General features: G+C 40.4%; 1 protein-coding gene across 1 annotated transcript in view; it reads left to right on the top strand.

The window, feature by feature from the left end:
- GLI3 (GLI family zinc finger 3) overlaps positions 1 to 16,558 on the top strand; it is a 204,528-nt gene that overhangs the window by 152,773 nt on the left and 35,197 nt on the right. The window contains exons 8-10 of the mRNA XM_034061895.1: positions 10,862 to 11,078; positions 12,505 to 12,621; positions 13,874 to 14,014. Of these exons, the coding sequence (XP_033917786.1) occupies positions 10,862 to 11,078; positions 12,505 to 12,621; positions 13,874 to 14,014 (475 nt within the window). The remainder of the gene's footprint in view (positions 1 to 10,861; positions 11,079 to 12,504; positions 12,622 to 13,873; positions 14,015 to 16,558) is intronic.

Genomic DNA, 16,558 nt, shown 5'->3' with positions numbered 1-16,558 from the left:
TGGGCTGGCACACAGACAGGTAACAACTTTGCAAAAACAGGTTAAAAGAGCATTGAGCCTGTAGAATCAAACATAGAACTGTATCTGCCTGTATGTATCACCAGGACCTCACTGGTCTTTGCACTGGAAAAAGGTACATCCTCTAGCTAAAAGATTACATCCTGTGCTTCACATGGCTTTTCAGCATAGGACTCTTATGAACACTGTATTGAGGATGAATCAAGTGAAAGGAGCCACATTTTGGGCTCTGTTATAGAGGCAAGCACAGAAAGGCTCTGGTCCTTGACATGGGTACTACTGCAGTTTGAATAATAAATAGCAATAGTTTAGCACAATCCAGATAGAGCTTGACTTGGTGAGCGCTTTGTCATTGTCAGCTGCAGTGTAGTGCTGTATCCTGACTACTGGCTGAGTACTTGAAAAGAAGATGTCACTCCTGCTGACAGCTAATAGTGGATCTCCTTTAGCACACCAGGTAGAGCTTCTACTTTATGCATTTGAAAACACCTGGTTTAGGTCTCAGCTGGGAGAGATTATGCAGAAAAGAGGTGTATGAAATAGCATCAAATGAGGATAATCCTTCATTTGACATTTACTCATTTGGTTACCTGCCTCAGTCCTGCAGTGCAGCACCCCTGCTATTAATCTTTTGTCAGGATGTACTTAATGTTATATCTGCTACCTGTGACAATTATTAGACTTTGCACTTCAGTAGCACTTCTTTTTTGAGAGGCAGCATGGCCTAGAGCGAATACAAAGGGGGTAATCACTTCCCATAATATTAAGAGTACTGATTCAAAACCTTTACAAAAGATTAGCTGGTCTGTAATAAACACAGGAGGTTGGGGCTTCATGTTTTATATGATCTGAAACTCAGAACCTCTTTTTTTTCTATTGCCTTAGCAGTGTTGCAATGCCAAATTTACAGTCAGTTTTCAGAGAATGAACTGAATTCCCTGTCAGCTACAAGGTGTTTAAATCAGGAGTAATTCCAGCTACTACCAGAGACTTTCTTTGGGTCTAGACAGATTTAACTGTGAATTCACCGTAGCCATCGTATAGCGTGTTAAAATTCAGTTTCATGTGAACACGGGAGCCCTTTGGGAACTCCTCCAAGATTTGAAAGAAACTGAGAAAGCACAGCAACACTTTTCCACCCTCCGGGATCTGCCCCTTCTCCCCTGATGTCATCAGAACAGGAAAGAGCAATTAACATAGTGTGGTTAATTACAGCCAGATCCTGGCTGTTCTGGCTCCTGTCACTTTGCTCTGGGCTGATCTGAAGCTGAGCATCAGGAATCAGTAGTGAGGGTACTTTCACAAAGAGCCCTGGGAAGGGTGAGCTTAGCAGTGGACTTATATCAGCAAGGAAGGCAAGAATCTGCTTTTCTGCAAGCAGATATTGGATACTCAATTGTTTTCTCATCTCATATAAGCTCTTTGTATATAATATCTGTTGTGTAATTAGTCAGTGTCCTCCTCTCTGAACTGCTTTATATCTAGAGACAAGTGACCATGTATTATTTTTTCCCCATTTCCCTTGGTGAAAGCAAAGAGAAAAATAAAAACAGAGTTAAGACATACAAATAAAGTATACAGTTATCACAGAGAAAAGTGAAAGTATCTCCAGCAGAGAGCCCAACAGCCTAATTATGCACAGAGCAAAGAGTATCCTTTTATTAGGTTTAAATGATCCAGTTTTTGAATTTAACAGAATGTCTCACAGTTATAAGACAGGGAGCCCTCGTGTTCTCAGTCTTCTTTCTTTATTCAATATTTAATATATTCTTATTACGTCTGCTCTCATTCATCTCCTTTCTGAGGCAAATGGTTGTTTTCAGTCTGCTCTTTAGAGTTCTTGCATTGTCATTTCTGCCGATACTGTCTGAAACAGTCTCCTTCTACCACATGCAGTCATATTCCAGAAGAGGATCAGCAATTCCAGTGCACCGTGATTTTCTGTGTTCTGTTTTCCATTCCATTTGTCTCAACCTGGCTTTGCCATAGCTTCACATTGATCAAATTTTCCTTTGAAAATTACTCCATTGCATTCTGCACTGAGACAAGGAAGTGCCGCTCGTGAGTTGGCTCAGCTCATTTAGAACATCTAACTTTGACCGAAACCCAAACGCTTAATTCTTCAGTTTCTGTTTTACACTGTAAGTTTTAAGTTTGTGTATTTATGTAATTAAATCTATATAAAAGGACAACCAAATACTTAGTGACATGAATCTTAAGAAGAACATGCTTAGAGTAGAACACCATATATTCAGCAGTTCTGCAAGAAGCTCCTCATGGTAGGATGTACAGAGTAAAAAGTGTGTTAGTTATGTGAGTGTTACATGAGTTTTGCTAATTTATTGTTACTTTTACTGGGATCTGCTTGAGATTCAAAGCTGCATCTTTGAGTGAAAGTTTTTCTTGCTTTAAAAGGTCTCTAGTATGTAGTATGTTGTAAATGAAAGCTTAGTTGCAGTTCAGACACAGACCAAGTATAAGCCCAATGAAACAGGTCCTATTATAACTAGACACATCACATGTGTGCAGCACAGGGCTTTATTCTCAGTGGTCTTTTACTGTGCATAGTTAATCTAAAGAAGGGAATATAATGCTCTATCATGCCATAATAGCTTCATTTTAACCCCTCTTTCAAGAAGCGTGAATGGCAGAGAAGTACTACAAAGTGAGTAAAAATGAAATTCATCAGTATTACAGAAAGTTGCATCTAATTCAGGCTCTCTTGAAACTTAATTCTGCAGCTAGCTTCCTATAGAAGGCTCGTATAGATTATAGGATGGTGACATTCATTGTCTTGGAGATCTTCTGCATCTTGCATTAGAAAGTGGTGTGTATTTTTCATCACAAATACACACAAGTGGCAAGATTTCTGCCTTCAGAAAATGTATGTCAGAAGTCAAGCAGCATAAAGAATATAGACTGTGCTGGCACATGTTGCATGCACATTTACGTGTACAGATACACACATATACAAGTGTGATTATGTATGTAATGTAAATGTCTATATCGCAGGTCTTGTAATTAAAAGTCAGTTTAAAGTAATTTGCTCCAGACTGATTTTGTGTTATTTGAGAAGTTTAGAGTCATTGGACACAGCACAGTGCAAATTCCTGGAAAGATCTGGAGCTAAGTGAACTGTGCTAGCATTTAACACTTCATCACTTCATTTTCAGACCCTAAAAACAAGTATTAATTAACACTTTCCATGTAATTAATGATACCAGTTTTAGAAATGCAAAAATGCTTAGCAGTGAACTTCATTCAAAATGATGTTTGCCAGAAGTGTCATGAGCTTGCATGGAGGGAGCACAGGTGAATTACACAAGGTACTGTTAGTACAAAGCTCAGTTAGGATACTAAGGATTCCTGAACAAGAATATCCCAGTGAGAAGGACAAAGCTGTCAGTGCTGTCTGAGCACATAAGGTTAATCAGCGTGGCTCTGTTGCTCTAAGTGAAGCTATTCCATTTTACTCCGGCATATGGCAATGTATTCATGAAGAAAAAATTCACCTAGTCTAGCAGATAAAACAGAATAGATAATATGGTAAGCTGAAGAGAAAGTACAGAGCACAGGCTCTGTTAATTCTAAACCAGTAATAGAAAAGTCTAAAGAGGCAACGATGTATGTGAGTTAAAGCAATTGTAAGACGATGACTGTTATCTGTTGAAAACTGGAAAACATAGTACAGTACAGACTGTTCTTTATTAGATGCAGGATACTACATCTTTTTACAAATGTCTCGTAAGTTAGTGACTTTGACTGAAATGTGCCAGCATTGCAAATGCAGAGGGATATTTGTGAAACCCAGTCAGTTCTGAAAAATTATTTCAAAGGATTTCAAGTCTCATACCTGCCTTTAAGATCACACCGCGTGTCTGGTTTCACAGTCACAGTTTGATGCTCTTTTCCACTGTGCGTAAGTGACGAGCTGTAAAAGCAGCTGATGACTTCACTGCATTGTCTACTCAAATATCAGAGTTGGTTGGAAAGTAGAGGGAAAAGAACAGGATTTAAAGCACAGCTCTTCTTTCATATTCCTTAAAATTATTAGCTCCAAACGGAAGTGCATTTGTAAGGTCTCCCTTCCTGTGACACCATTTGGTTTTCATTTTGCATCTGAAATACTTGAAGCAGGAAGAATTTCACAGATCTCTTCAGGGCTGCGAGGCTGCTGAGTGCATTGTCACTCCTGTGACCCAAGCAATTAGTCAACAGTCACTCTTGCAGGTTGATTCCATCAGGAGGTGAAGATGACAGAGTTGGGAGCTTCTTTTTATTCACTCCATCTTGTTTACAAAGAGCATATACAAATTCCTGGTTCCACCAACTCAAACAACAGGAGACAGCTTTCTTACATGGTTTTCCTGGCTGTTTCCTCTCTTGCAGGTCCTGTCCAAGGACAGCTCATTGGTTTTCTCTCCTCTACATCTCTCCTGGGGTCAGACTTAAGAGTTTCTTCTGGTGACTGTCCACAGCTTTCCACATGCTGTATGTTGCACATGTGCATAGTTCCATCAAAATACATACATAAACTTCTGTGTGTGGAGTCAGCTTATGTGGACCCCCTCAGTACCCATGGCTCAACTCCCAGCCACCCTTATATGCATCCTGCATTTTGGACGGTGGCTCTTACATGTCAGTTTACCACGGGATGAATTAAGCTGTTTCTTACATTGCTCCTTATAAAAGAAGAGCATCTGAGCATGTGAAAACCATGATCACTATTAACATAATTATGACTTGTATTACGCCCTCAGGTAAAGATGCAGTGTCTGTAGGGCCCTGGTTTTAGGACAGCATTTAGAACTTTCTGTAGTTCCTCTTCAGGAGTATTTAAGAGTTATTAAGGATGCTTTTCTGAAGAGTAGCTGGATATATTTGTAAAATGGGAAAGATGTTTGCCCCTCAGCCACATTCCTAAAGAATAAATAAGGACTTTGGAAACACAAGTCAAAATCTAAAGGTGGAATCCTGGCCTGGTGGAAGGGAAGGATAAAAACCCCATTGAATGCAGTGAGCCCAGGTATTAATCCAACATTTATTAGTGGGTTTCTGCGCCCTGATTTCTCAGTTTTGTTTGCCCACAGGCTTCATGTCACTCTTAAGGGAGAGTAAGAAAAACAAAGTAGTAACATGTACTTACTTGAGCATGAGCTCAAGAAACCATGGTGTTATCTTAAGACCTGATCATCAGCTTTATTGAATATGAAGCCAGTCTACCTAGAAATCACCTCTCCCTTCATGAACCAGGGTCCTTTTTGGAGGGAATTGGATCTTTTGGTCTGCCTGGTGTCAGCTGCTGATGCCAAGAGCAAACGATGGAGGCTACAGGGTGATCTGAGTTTTCTCATGGAGTGAACACTTGGGCTATGAGTGCACCACTCAGACATCAACGACCCTTCAGGCCAAAGGGTCCTCCTGCACTATAGTGTAGATGGAATCAATATGTCTTACAGTGAGAGACGTTCCTGTACTTGAAACCAGTCCTGTGTGTTTTATTTCAGGAAAGATCTTAGCTGGGGAGACTACAATGAAGAGCAGGGAGAACAATCAGAGGTCTGAAAAGTTATACTGATGAGATAAAATAGTCTTGACGTATTTTGTCCAGTTTAAAGGTGAGAAGACAGGACAGAAGAGAGGGCATGGTGATGATTTCAAATACACAAAAAGAGAAAAGAAAGGAAGCTACCGTGAAAGGGAAGGTGTGTGAAGAGTGCTGTGTAGAATAACAAAGTGCTTTTTAGAATGTTTTGTGTCAGCCTGTCTCCTCAGGCACACCTATGCACTGTATAGGAAAGAAGGAATTTTTCCTGACTTGAATTCACAGCTGGTTTGCAGTAAATTCCGCAGCTGTGACCAGAAACTGGATGACCTTGTTAGTAGGACAGCCACAAAGTAGCCACAAAGTTTGGTTTTGATTATAAGGTCTGTTTTTCTTCTTCTTGAAGTCTGTTCCTTAAAATTTGATGTGCTCATGTAATTGCAATGTAGTTCACTGCCCTGCTTTACCTCCAGTGATGGGAGTTTGAGACTTTACAGAGGAGGAGAAGGGAAAAAGAGAGAGAGACAGACTGACAGACACAGAAGCCCACAGTATGGAAAAATAAATGATACTGCTGATGGGCTTTTATGTCAGTGTATATGAGTTATTGAATGCTTAAGCAGAAGTATTACATGCTTTTTCTAACCCTTATCCCCATAAAACTCAACAACTACAAAGATAACCTGCATGTAGTTTGTTAGTGGTCTTACATGCATTCATCTTTTTTTTCCTTTTCTACTTTGTCTTTAAAAAATGCCTCTTAGCAGAAATAGAAGTCACATTCCCTCCAGTGGTGTAGATTTTCATTTCTCAGTAGGTAGATGGAAGAAAAGGATTAATAATTCACTTACACTTCTGTGAATCCAAGATTTTTTGGAAGTGACTTGTGTTTGGGGAAATGTGAACAATTGGAGCAGGCATCATATGTTCCAACCCATCATCTGGGTTGGAAGTCTTGAGCACCCTTCGTCCAGCATGCAGCCCCGTTAAGGTATCTTGAAAGAAACATGATGCTAATTGAGGCCTCCGAAGCAACTCATGGCTTTTGAAAAACCTGGTGGTTGGTTTTAGTAGTTCTGGACTCCAGATGATTACTTTCAGGTCTTGTTTACAGACTTTGGGCATGAATTCTAGAGTTCCTGAGCGGCACTGGTGCCATCCTGATGCACATTTCTAAGCAGGCATGGCTGTCTCAGCTGGCCAAGACCAGGCGATGCCACTGCCCACCCTTCCTCCTGAGGTTGCCCAAAGAAGTGATAAATGCTCCACCCCTGGCAATGTTCAAGGCCAAGTTAGACAGAACCTTGGGTGACATGAGCTAGAGTGAGGTGTCCCTGCCCATGGCAGGGTTGGAACTTGATGATCTTAAGGTTCTTTCCGACCCTAACCATTTTGTTGATTCTTTGATGGCCTTCTGGATAGAAAGCAGTGTGAGCTTGGTGGGGCCAGCAAGAGGGAGTATGGCTGCTGGTCAAGGGAGAAGGATCCTGTATGGTTTGAGGGGACACTATACTATAGAGATTCTTCACAAATCCTGTATTAAAGAGTTACTTACTGAACAAAATGCATTAAAAACTTTGGGAAGGAGGGCAGGAATTGAGGTCTCCCCTTCCCAACAGAGCGCACCATGCTAGCAATGTGGCGAGCTTTGATTTCTCTTCCTTCTTTTTGGCCCACAACATCAAGTTCATTGTCAAGCAGCCTGAATTATTTCTGAAAGGCAGAGAAGGACACCTTCTGTTCTTTTCAGAGCCTTCTGATCTTTTCAGATCAGAAAAATGGTCCAGGTTGCCCTGTCATGGCATCTTGCATGGGTTGAACCCAGCCAGGTCATTCTGCTTTATGAAGAGCTCTCCAGAAACAGTTGGAGAGAATTATTTGAAGGAAGCTATCAGCTATTTAAGAAGATAACCTAGTGTCTGAATCGTTGTCACCATTTCTGAGTACTCCCCATAGCTGTTCTGTCTATTCTTCTGTTCCCTCACAATCTCATTTTCATTGTAGTTGGAGATGATTGAAGTTTGGAGGTAGAGGGAATGAAGTGCAGGTTGCCAGGCTCCATAGGAAAATCCAAGTACCTCAGACTCAATCTTTGCTGCTAAGCATGGGGCAGACAAAAGATACTAAAGAAATGTGGATTCCTCCTTTCCTTAGCACATCTGTCCAGCTGTGCCTTAATGCATCTGCTGCTGCTGTCACTGTTTTCCAGTAAGATCTACTAGTGAAGATGCCAGTCTCCTCTGCTAAACCCTACAAGTTTGCATTGCTTGCAAGGTGGGCTGAAGCTGGCAATGCCTGGCTTAGCATACCTCTGAAGGCTCAGAATGGTGTTAAAGCAGATGCAGATAAGGACATAAATCTGTCCTTTCAATGGAAGATGCTTTTATATAAGGAGGGGAATAGCAAGTATACTTAATGTTTAAGGATATGCACTGTACTGGTATAAGGCATGTCACTGCAGGCCAGTAAAACTATATTTGTTAAATCAGAGCTGCTTTTGTCCTTTAGTTAGAAAGGTATTTTGCCACTGAAGAGGCATCATCACTCTTGTGTTGTGGTAGAGAATTCAGAAGAGAGATCTTGACCAAAAGTACCCTTTCAGCACAGCAGTGCTTTTCCCATCTTTGGAGGGACGGAGTGGAGAATATTGCCAAACTCCAGTAAATGTAAGTGCAGTGCATTAAGAGCAGGTTGTCTATACACATCTAGGGGCTCCTACAGTCTGTTTCCTCATCCAAGTTCTTGAGCATCCTTCAGCATCCAAACTCCAGAGTCTCTAGTTAGTGGCATAGTAATAGCCTCCTGCTGAAATAAAAAAACATGCAAATCACAGCAGTTCCTTCGTGTCCCCCCTGCACTGTTTGGGAGGGATCTCCTGTGCTCCTGCTTTGGATAGGTTAAAGAATTAAATGTAGGTGCAGGTGCTCATGTAACTGCAGTCACAGAGCAGTGATGGACAGGATGTGAGCCAAGGTCTTAAGTCAGTCATGTCCTGTGATTGAATTTTGGTGTTTTACCATGTAGGATCTGAAGACTCTTACCAGAGTTTTGAACCTGGACTTGCAAAGCTAGGTATTGTTGAGCATGCTGAAACACCTAGAAAGGAAAAAAATACCTCAGCCTGTATTCACAAGGGTGCTGTGTGCTTGGAAAACCCAGGGAAATCTTATTTCTGTCTTTGCCATTATTTTATCATTAAACTGATTCAGCTGAAGGGTGAAGATGTCCTAGGCATTAACCACTCACAGAGAAATAAAATACTTCATTCAAATTGTTTCCATGCTGTGGATTTGATAGCATCTTCAGGATGGTGCTGTCTAGTGTTTGAAATGTATGTGATGAACTCACAGTATATATATAGAAGCAAAAAATGTGGGAATATTGTAAGGAGGCAGTTTCAGCCTCATGTATGACATTGTAATTGTATGTTTTTTAATGAACAGACCACAGTAGTTACACTTAGTAATGTTTGTTCACTAAAAAGGAAAAGGGGTGTTAAATCATTATGTTCTGTGATGAATGGCTTGTACACTGAAGAATAAATTGAACAGACTGGCATAGAGCTCAGTGAACATGAAATCGGCTATTAGAAGAAAGCTTGTGAACAAATTCTGGGCCTGATATGCATCTTTTGATTAATGTCCTATTAATCATCCATAGTGGCTACCTTAGCTAAGTCATGCTGTAATCATTCATGGTTGCTTACAGGAACACTAGCAAAGACTATAGAGCTGCAATAACTGAATATTATTACTGATTTCTCCCTAACTCTTGCTGTGAACAATTACTGTTTTCACTACGTTTCTGCCTCCCTTTATTAAAAAGAATACAATGCAAAATGTAAAGAGAGTTCCTCAAAGACCAGTAAAATTCTCCCAGGGTATTCTTAATGATATTCTGTACTAAATGGGCAAACTATTGTCATGCAGAGTTCTCACCAGGAATAATAGTAATGTAATCACATTGAAGCTATCTCCTTATGGATTGTAGTCAAACAGACAAAAATGTATAGTCATATTAACGAACACAGAATTCCTTTAGAATTACTACTTAAAATGGTTGAAATTATTTTAGCTCTTTTTGTCACAGTATTTTCAGTTAATGCACTTAACAGCAACAGCAATTAAGGCTTCAGACTGTAAATTGGGATTAAATCCATGCTTTTGACATCAGAAGAAGCCTTGATTATGAAAAGGTATTATGCTCACACCCCTTTAAGACCTAATGTTTTAAATCCATATGGCTCTTTTCAGCTGTGTGTCATTGGTGATTTTTTGAGGAAAAAAAATAATGAATGCACTTATTTCTTTTTTTTATGATTGTAAGTTATTGGCAAATGTTTACAGTAGAACCTCTTATTCCTGTGTGTGAAGATTTAGTTCCACACCATTTATTTCACAAGTGTAACACAAAGAAGCTCTGGAAATACCCACAGAATAGGTCCTTAGATGGCAGTGTAATTTCCTCCAAAGTCACTGTAGTCTGGGAAATACGGTGAACTAATGAAGTGATGACAGGTATTAACATGCATAATGGACTTTAATAGACATTTAATGTTGTTTAACTGGAAGAAGGAGAAGTGCTTTCCCATTGGAATATTTCTACATTGAAACTCATTGATCACCAATTTCAGAGGGGAAAGGTTAATCCATCAGTTTCTGTAACCAAACAGCACTGATGGAAATTCTTTAGGTGACACTCTGGATGAACTGAGCTTTCCATCTTTGCAAACAAATGAGTGATATGACAAGCATGGTGTTCAGAACACATTTAACCAATTGATTTTCTCTCCTCTTGTAATAAGATCTAGAGACATATGAAAGAGCGTAGCATGAGCCAAGATTAAAGGAACTGCTTCCTACAGGCGAACATAGGGGAACGGCATTATCAATAAAAGTACTATAAAGCATGTAGGCGCCTATTCTTTTTCTTTATATAAAGTTTGTTATTGCAATAAATAGCTGTTATTGAACTGCTTGCCTTTTATTTCAGTTCTTCTGAATTTTATTTCAGTTGGCTTTCTGTGGTTTCCTGGTAAATGTTAGGAAAAGATGTTATGTTTTGTTGTGATAGCATTTTTGCACTCACTAGTAAATCCAGGCCAACTCTGGATTTAAACCCAGGATCTATCATCTTTTGGGGCACAAAAAAAGGTATGAGGTGGGAGGGAAGGAGGAACCAGACCTCAGTTAATGTAAATACAGCCAATATATTTGAAAGGTTTCATCTGTATGGTTCCATGCTGTTATAACCCTCATCTTTTTCCTCCATCTTTCCCTTTTTTTCTCCCAAATTCAGCCCTGCTCTGAGTTTCACATACCCTCCTACACCGGTATCCCTCCAGCAAATGCATCAGCAAATTATAAGTCGTCAGCAAACCCTAGGTTCAGCCTTTGGACACAGCCCTCCACTCATCCATCCTGCTCCAACTTTTCCTACCCAGAGACCTATCCCTGGCATCCCCAGTGTCCTGAACCCTGTCCAGGTCAGCTCTGGACCTTCTGAGTCCACACAGGTGAGAGACAACAAAAGAAACCTTTGCACCCCATTAACTTAAAACTGAAGTAAATGAAATAAATGGCATTGCCTCGATGGCAATTAATCACCACTGTCACTGAGACCCTTTGATAAGAGTTTTTCTTACAGCTATAGTATTTGGAGTCCCTTAATTATAAATCACAGAAGTGTATGCATGGTTCCTGATTGGTAGCATGGTTCTTGGTCCTTATAAATATTGCAGTGTGATGTAGCAGCTTCTCATTCCAAAACTGTCTCTTCTGGCTTTTACACAGGAACTTAATAAAGGTGGGGAGTAAAAGGGGGAAACCACATCAAAACACTAACATTATAAGATTAGCAGCTTCACCTCCAAATCAGGTTGATACAGGGTTATATACACATGTGAGTAACTTGGTGTAACTTGGTCTGTGGGCAATAGAGGAACTCAAAGATAGTGCAGAAGTTTGAAAGCTTTTTGTCTGATTTATGCAAAATTTGACTTAATGACTTTGAGTTAATAATTTCAATAAACCAAGATGTATTCTCAAAAGCTGGGGATGTGAAGCAGTGCATCAGGCCCCTAATGTGGAGTTTATCACTGTTCGTGGCTTGCCTGTTATTAACCAGTGCTGTTTGTTTCCAGATGACTTGGGATAGTCTGATTTATCAGTCTTTGAGCTGTTTATCTCCTGGCTAGCTTTTACAAATGTAGAAGCAGAACATGCTGCTGTAGGAAGTGTATTGATTTTTTTGTGGGGTCCATGCAAGTTCAGATATCTCTAAAAGATCTCTGGATTCCTACAAGATCCATTTACAGGTGTAGATAATGGTGTTCAGTCTAGCACAGCTAGAGAAAAACAAGATTCTGGCCTGTTTCTGTCAGCAGTAGTTTTGCTGTTGACTGGGGAGAGTCCAGGACTTCATCTGGGATTTTTTGGCTGTCTCACAGTTTTCAGTTTTGTTTCCTATCCCACCATTATAATGGGAAACACAGTGAAAGAGCTGAGCTCTTGCATGCAGATGTTAAGTGCAAAACCTTTGCTCCAAGTGTGAACAAATAAATTGTGTTCATTTGAATTGAGCACACAGTGATTTTACTCTTCAGAACTGCCTTTCTTAAGTTGCTATCACGTAGAAAATCAAGTTCTTCCTACCCCTCTCTGGCCTGACAAAACCAGCATTGGTTTGTAGCAAGGAATTACCTCTTTCTGTTCCCTCCTTGCTCCATTACAAGGTTGAGTGATGCAGCTCTTCCACAAGTTAATGCTATGTAATTGAAGCACAATGTAATTGCATATCCAGTATAATTAACAGTGTAGCTTCTCCAAATAAAGTTGCTGAGCAGATGCTGCATATTTTTGTTTGGAGCTACATATTTATCACAGTCTAATTTTGTCTTTTGGGGAAAAAAAAACCCAAAACAACCAAACAACTGCCTGCAGCAGAATAAACCCACAAGTGAATCTGCAGTGAGCAGCACTGGAGATCCCATGCACAACAAGCGCTCCAAGATAAAGCCCGACGAGGACCTCCCCAGCCCAGGAGCAGGAAGCGTGCAGGTATGGCCATCACGTTACAGTCGTAAGCCTTTCATCTCACTGTTAGAGGGAAAATGCACCTTACTTGTGGCACATGTTCTTGCACTAGTATGGCCCTTCATACACACACAGACACCCCAGCTTAGGGTAGCAAGGGTTAAATGTGAGCAATGAAAGGCTGCTGGGGTGCAGGGTCTGTTGCAGAATAAGGGCAGAGAGGAAGGAGGCTGATGGAGAAATGCCTCTTATCAGTCTCAACCCTCTTCCGGGGAAAAGAGACATTGGGGTCTTTATTGAGGATATTTTCTGCTCAGCAAAAATACCTACTTTGCATTGACTTTTACCAGGTCTTAGCACTGTGCTGCACTGAGGCCTCGGTGTCAGGCTCCGGTCTCATTTGCTATACTTTCTATACCAGTTAATGCCACTGGTTTTAGTAGAGTGCCTTCTGATTTACAGTGGACTCAGGGGAGATGAGAATCAGAGCCTCAGTCTTGTGAGTGAATAAATGAAAACAAAGCAGAGGTCTGCCTAAATCCTTCAGCAGGTTTGAAATGGAAAAATAGTATGAGTGCATAATCTGAACCAAATGCTGATGCTAACATCTGACTCTTGCCCTCAGCAAATAACAAGCTGGGGAGAATGAGGCACCTTGAGGAGCTAAAGGTGGAAAGTCAAAAGCCAAAATTCATTGCTTTCTTTCCCCTCTCACCCCTTTCATGTACACATTATGGGCAAGAACCGACTAACAAGTAGCCTGAAAGTTACTGGTCTGCACTTGGAAAGGTTTTAGTGTCCAAAACTATCACTGGATTAGCTATGAACTACTGGTGGTCTAGTTTGTGTCCAACCCTAGTACCAAACTCAAATTCCAGTTAATTCTGCGATAATGAATAGTGCCTTTTTCATCAGTTGCACCACTGACTAGTAATGGACAAGTGTACAAGTAACAAGCTGCTTAAATATAGGGAGGGGGAAGCCAAGCCTTTATGTTTTGATTTTAATTGAAATGTAAAGGAATTATGTCTTTTAGAAATTCTCTGCAGTGAGTACTTCAGGGGAGCAAAAATTGATTTTACACATGTAGTCTGCAAATGGCATCTGCCTTATCAGGCCTGTTTTGGGCTTAGAATGGACTAACCGTGAAGCAAGAGTAAAATAATCCCCCCTACCCCCCATCATCTTTCTTCTAATGCTGAAGTAATTTGCTTTTCTTCCTTTTCAGTTTCAGAATATCCTCTTTCCTCACCCCTGGTTTTTTAACTCTCTCCAGGAACAGCCAGAAGGAATGACCCTGGTAAAAGAGGAAGGGGACAAAGATGAAAGCAAACAGGAGCCTGAAGTGGTCTATGAGACAAACTGCCACTGGGAAGGCTGTTCCCGGGAGTTTGACACGCAGGAACAGCTAGTGCATGTAAGTTAATGGTATTCAGGAACTGGGTTTTAAAACTGCGTGACCTTTTTCATGAGGGTCGGGTTCTCTGACCCTGTGCTGAGTCAAGTTTCTTAGCTAACAGCGCTGCAAACTGGAGAGGGGTTTATGAGTTTCTGGGAATAAAGAAAACTCAGAGCCACAGTGCTTGACCTGTGCAGTCAGCTAAAGCTTAGTGTAAAATTCAATAAAGTCTTCAACAGAGATTGTAATGGCTCTGATCCTGTAAGCCAGCAAACGCTATTTTGAGTTAGAGACTTTGATAGTTATTGAGTAATAGTAAGCTGGACATGAATGATTATTAACCTTTAGCCAAGTTTGATTTTTTTTATTCCCCTCCCCAAAGGGAATGTAACAGTAGAAATGGGTGAGGGGAATTCTTCCCTTTCCCTAAGGGGAGAGTTTGGTATCAATTTACTGTTGTGTGTAAACCAAAGGGGATTATTTGGCTAACTACATGGGAGGACTGAGTTATTTCAGTCTTTTTAGCAACAGCAGACTGTATGGTCTTTCTTACGCTACACCAAATACTAGTTGTATCTGCCTTTTTTATTCCTTTCTGCCACCTCTCTAAAAGAAATTATTTTTACTGACTTGTAGTGTTGTAAGCTAGAAAAAGAACAATCAAAAGCTAGACTATAACCTGGCAAGTACAATCCCCTCCGCATTTCCAACCTCCTTAGCTGCCTCTTTTAATTGCTGGTATCATAGAATATAACAAACACACTGAAAAAAAGGAATTACTAGCACAGATTAGAGAGGAACATCTTCAGCAAATATCAGTTTGTCAGAATTGTATGTAGTGTAGAAAACTGTGCAATAATTTCCTGAGACCATGCAAAATGTCTTGCAAAATGTGGCCAGTGCTGCTGAAATAGATGGTTGAAAAATGTACCTTTCCACACAAAATAAATTAAAAAACCCCACCATATATTTCCAAACCCTATGAAAAGTAGCAGACTGATGCTGCAAAGCTGGCTTTAGTAAAGCAATGCCAGCTTTCACTTGCTGGAATGGGAGAGCCTCTTGATGCTGCAGTTATTCATCAAGATGTGTTTTTAGTTTCTTGTTATTAGGTAATAGTAGTAACAGTAACAGCAATATAATGATAAATGAAAGACTATAAAGAAGTAATCACACAAATGTGGCATTAAAAGAATCCTTTGGACATATTTTGCACAAATATTTCCCTAACATTTTAATAGGTGAAAATTACATGTGAGGAGAGACTCTTTTGGTGTCACAACATCTTTTTGGGAAGAAATGCCATAAGAATGGCTGCTGCAAAGGCTTGGACATGTTTACAAGATCAAATGTTGGCCCTGCTATTGATTCCGTCCGAACAGACCAACTGACATCATCTGGGGCCCTGCACAGGCACAGTCTTGGTATCTGTTAGTAGTTGTAGGGCTGAAGCCTTATGATGCCTGGCAAACCTTTCTCAATGTTCAGAAAAGATCTGTGATGATGATAAATAATTTACACCAAAATATATGAAATAAAAGAGAAATCCAGATAATGGTGTCCTTGGTAATGAAAAAAAAGGAAGAGGATTTTGTGATGTTTCAGATTAAAAATACGATTGAATTCCACTGTGCCTCTTAGCTAATAGCTAGTGTTTTGTAGTTTAAAGTTACTTAAATTGACAGTGTGATAGTTTGGCTGGTTGTAGGGGTTTTTAAATGCGTTTGTTGTTTCTGATGTTATTTTATAGCAAATCTGACTATTACAAGGGTCAGCAGCAAGACTCCTCAAAAAAAAAGTCTATTTTTTATATTCCTGAACAACTACAACATCTGAAATGGGTTTCTTTAGACATAAGAAAAGGGATATAAAAAAGGATATAAAAAATATTTCTGTGATCCAAGGAGCTCTTTTGGCAGGGTTCAGGATTCAGATATGTTATGATGGCATTTAAGATTACAAGGTGCAAGTTCTGACTCGATACCCTGAAGACAATGAATTCATCATTGCAACCATCACATTCAAGTAGCACAAATCACTCTGTAAGAGCCAGTGTGATTCGGTGATGGGGCCGTGGTCTGTGATTTCTTTTGCTGTGCCGACAGAGCCCTGCTGTGGGGACTTGAGCAAGTTATTTCTGTCCAGAATTGCAAAGGGCTTTAGACATCGAACTCTGTTTGAAAGTCTGGCCCTTCACCCCAGTCTCTCTTGCACATTTTGTCTGCCCTTGATTGCCACAGCCCTCTGATGTACACCTGCAGCAAGGAGGGAAAAGAAGCCCAGGTCTTGGTAGGGCTTCACAGGAGGGCATTCTGGGTTTGCTTAGGTGTGTGCCTCCAGGAGAAAGCAGTCATTCCTAGGCAGCAGTTTGGTATTTGAAAATCTCCCCACTGATGTGGCTTGTGTATGCCTCTTACCCAAGTACAGGTGGGTAAATCCGAGTAGATGCAAATGCTGTAACTGTGCTTATCTCAGTGTCTTTGTACTGGGTGGGTTCCTGACGTGCTGTGTATATACATGCATCTGCACTAGGCACTGAGTGTGTGTCTTAGTGGCATGAGT

This window comes from Melopsittacus undulatus, chromosome 1, assembly GCF_012275295.1.
Source record: "Melopsittacus undulatus isolate bMelUnd1 chromosome 1, bMelUnd1.mat.Z, whole genome shotgun sequence".
Classification (NCBI taxonomy): domain Eukaryota; kingdom Metazoa; phylum Chordata; class Aves; order Psittaciformes; family Psittaculidae; genus Melopsittacus; species Melopsittacus undulatus.
This window is presented reverse-complemented; position numbering and strand designations above follow the sequence as displayed.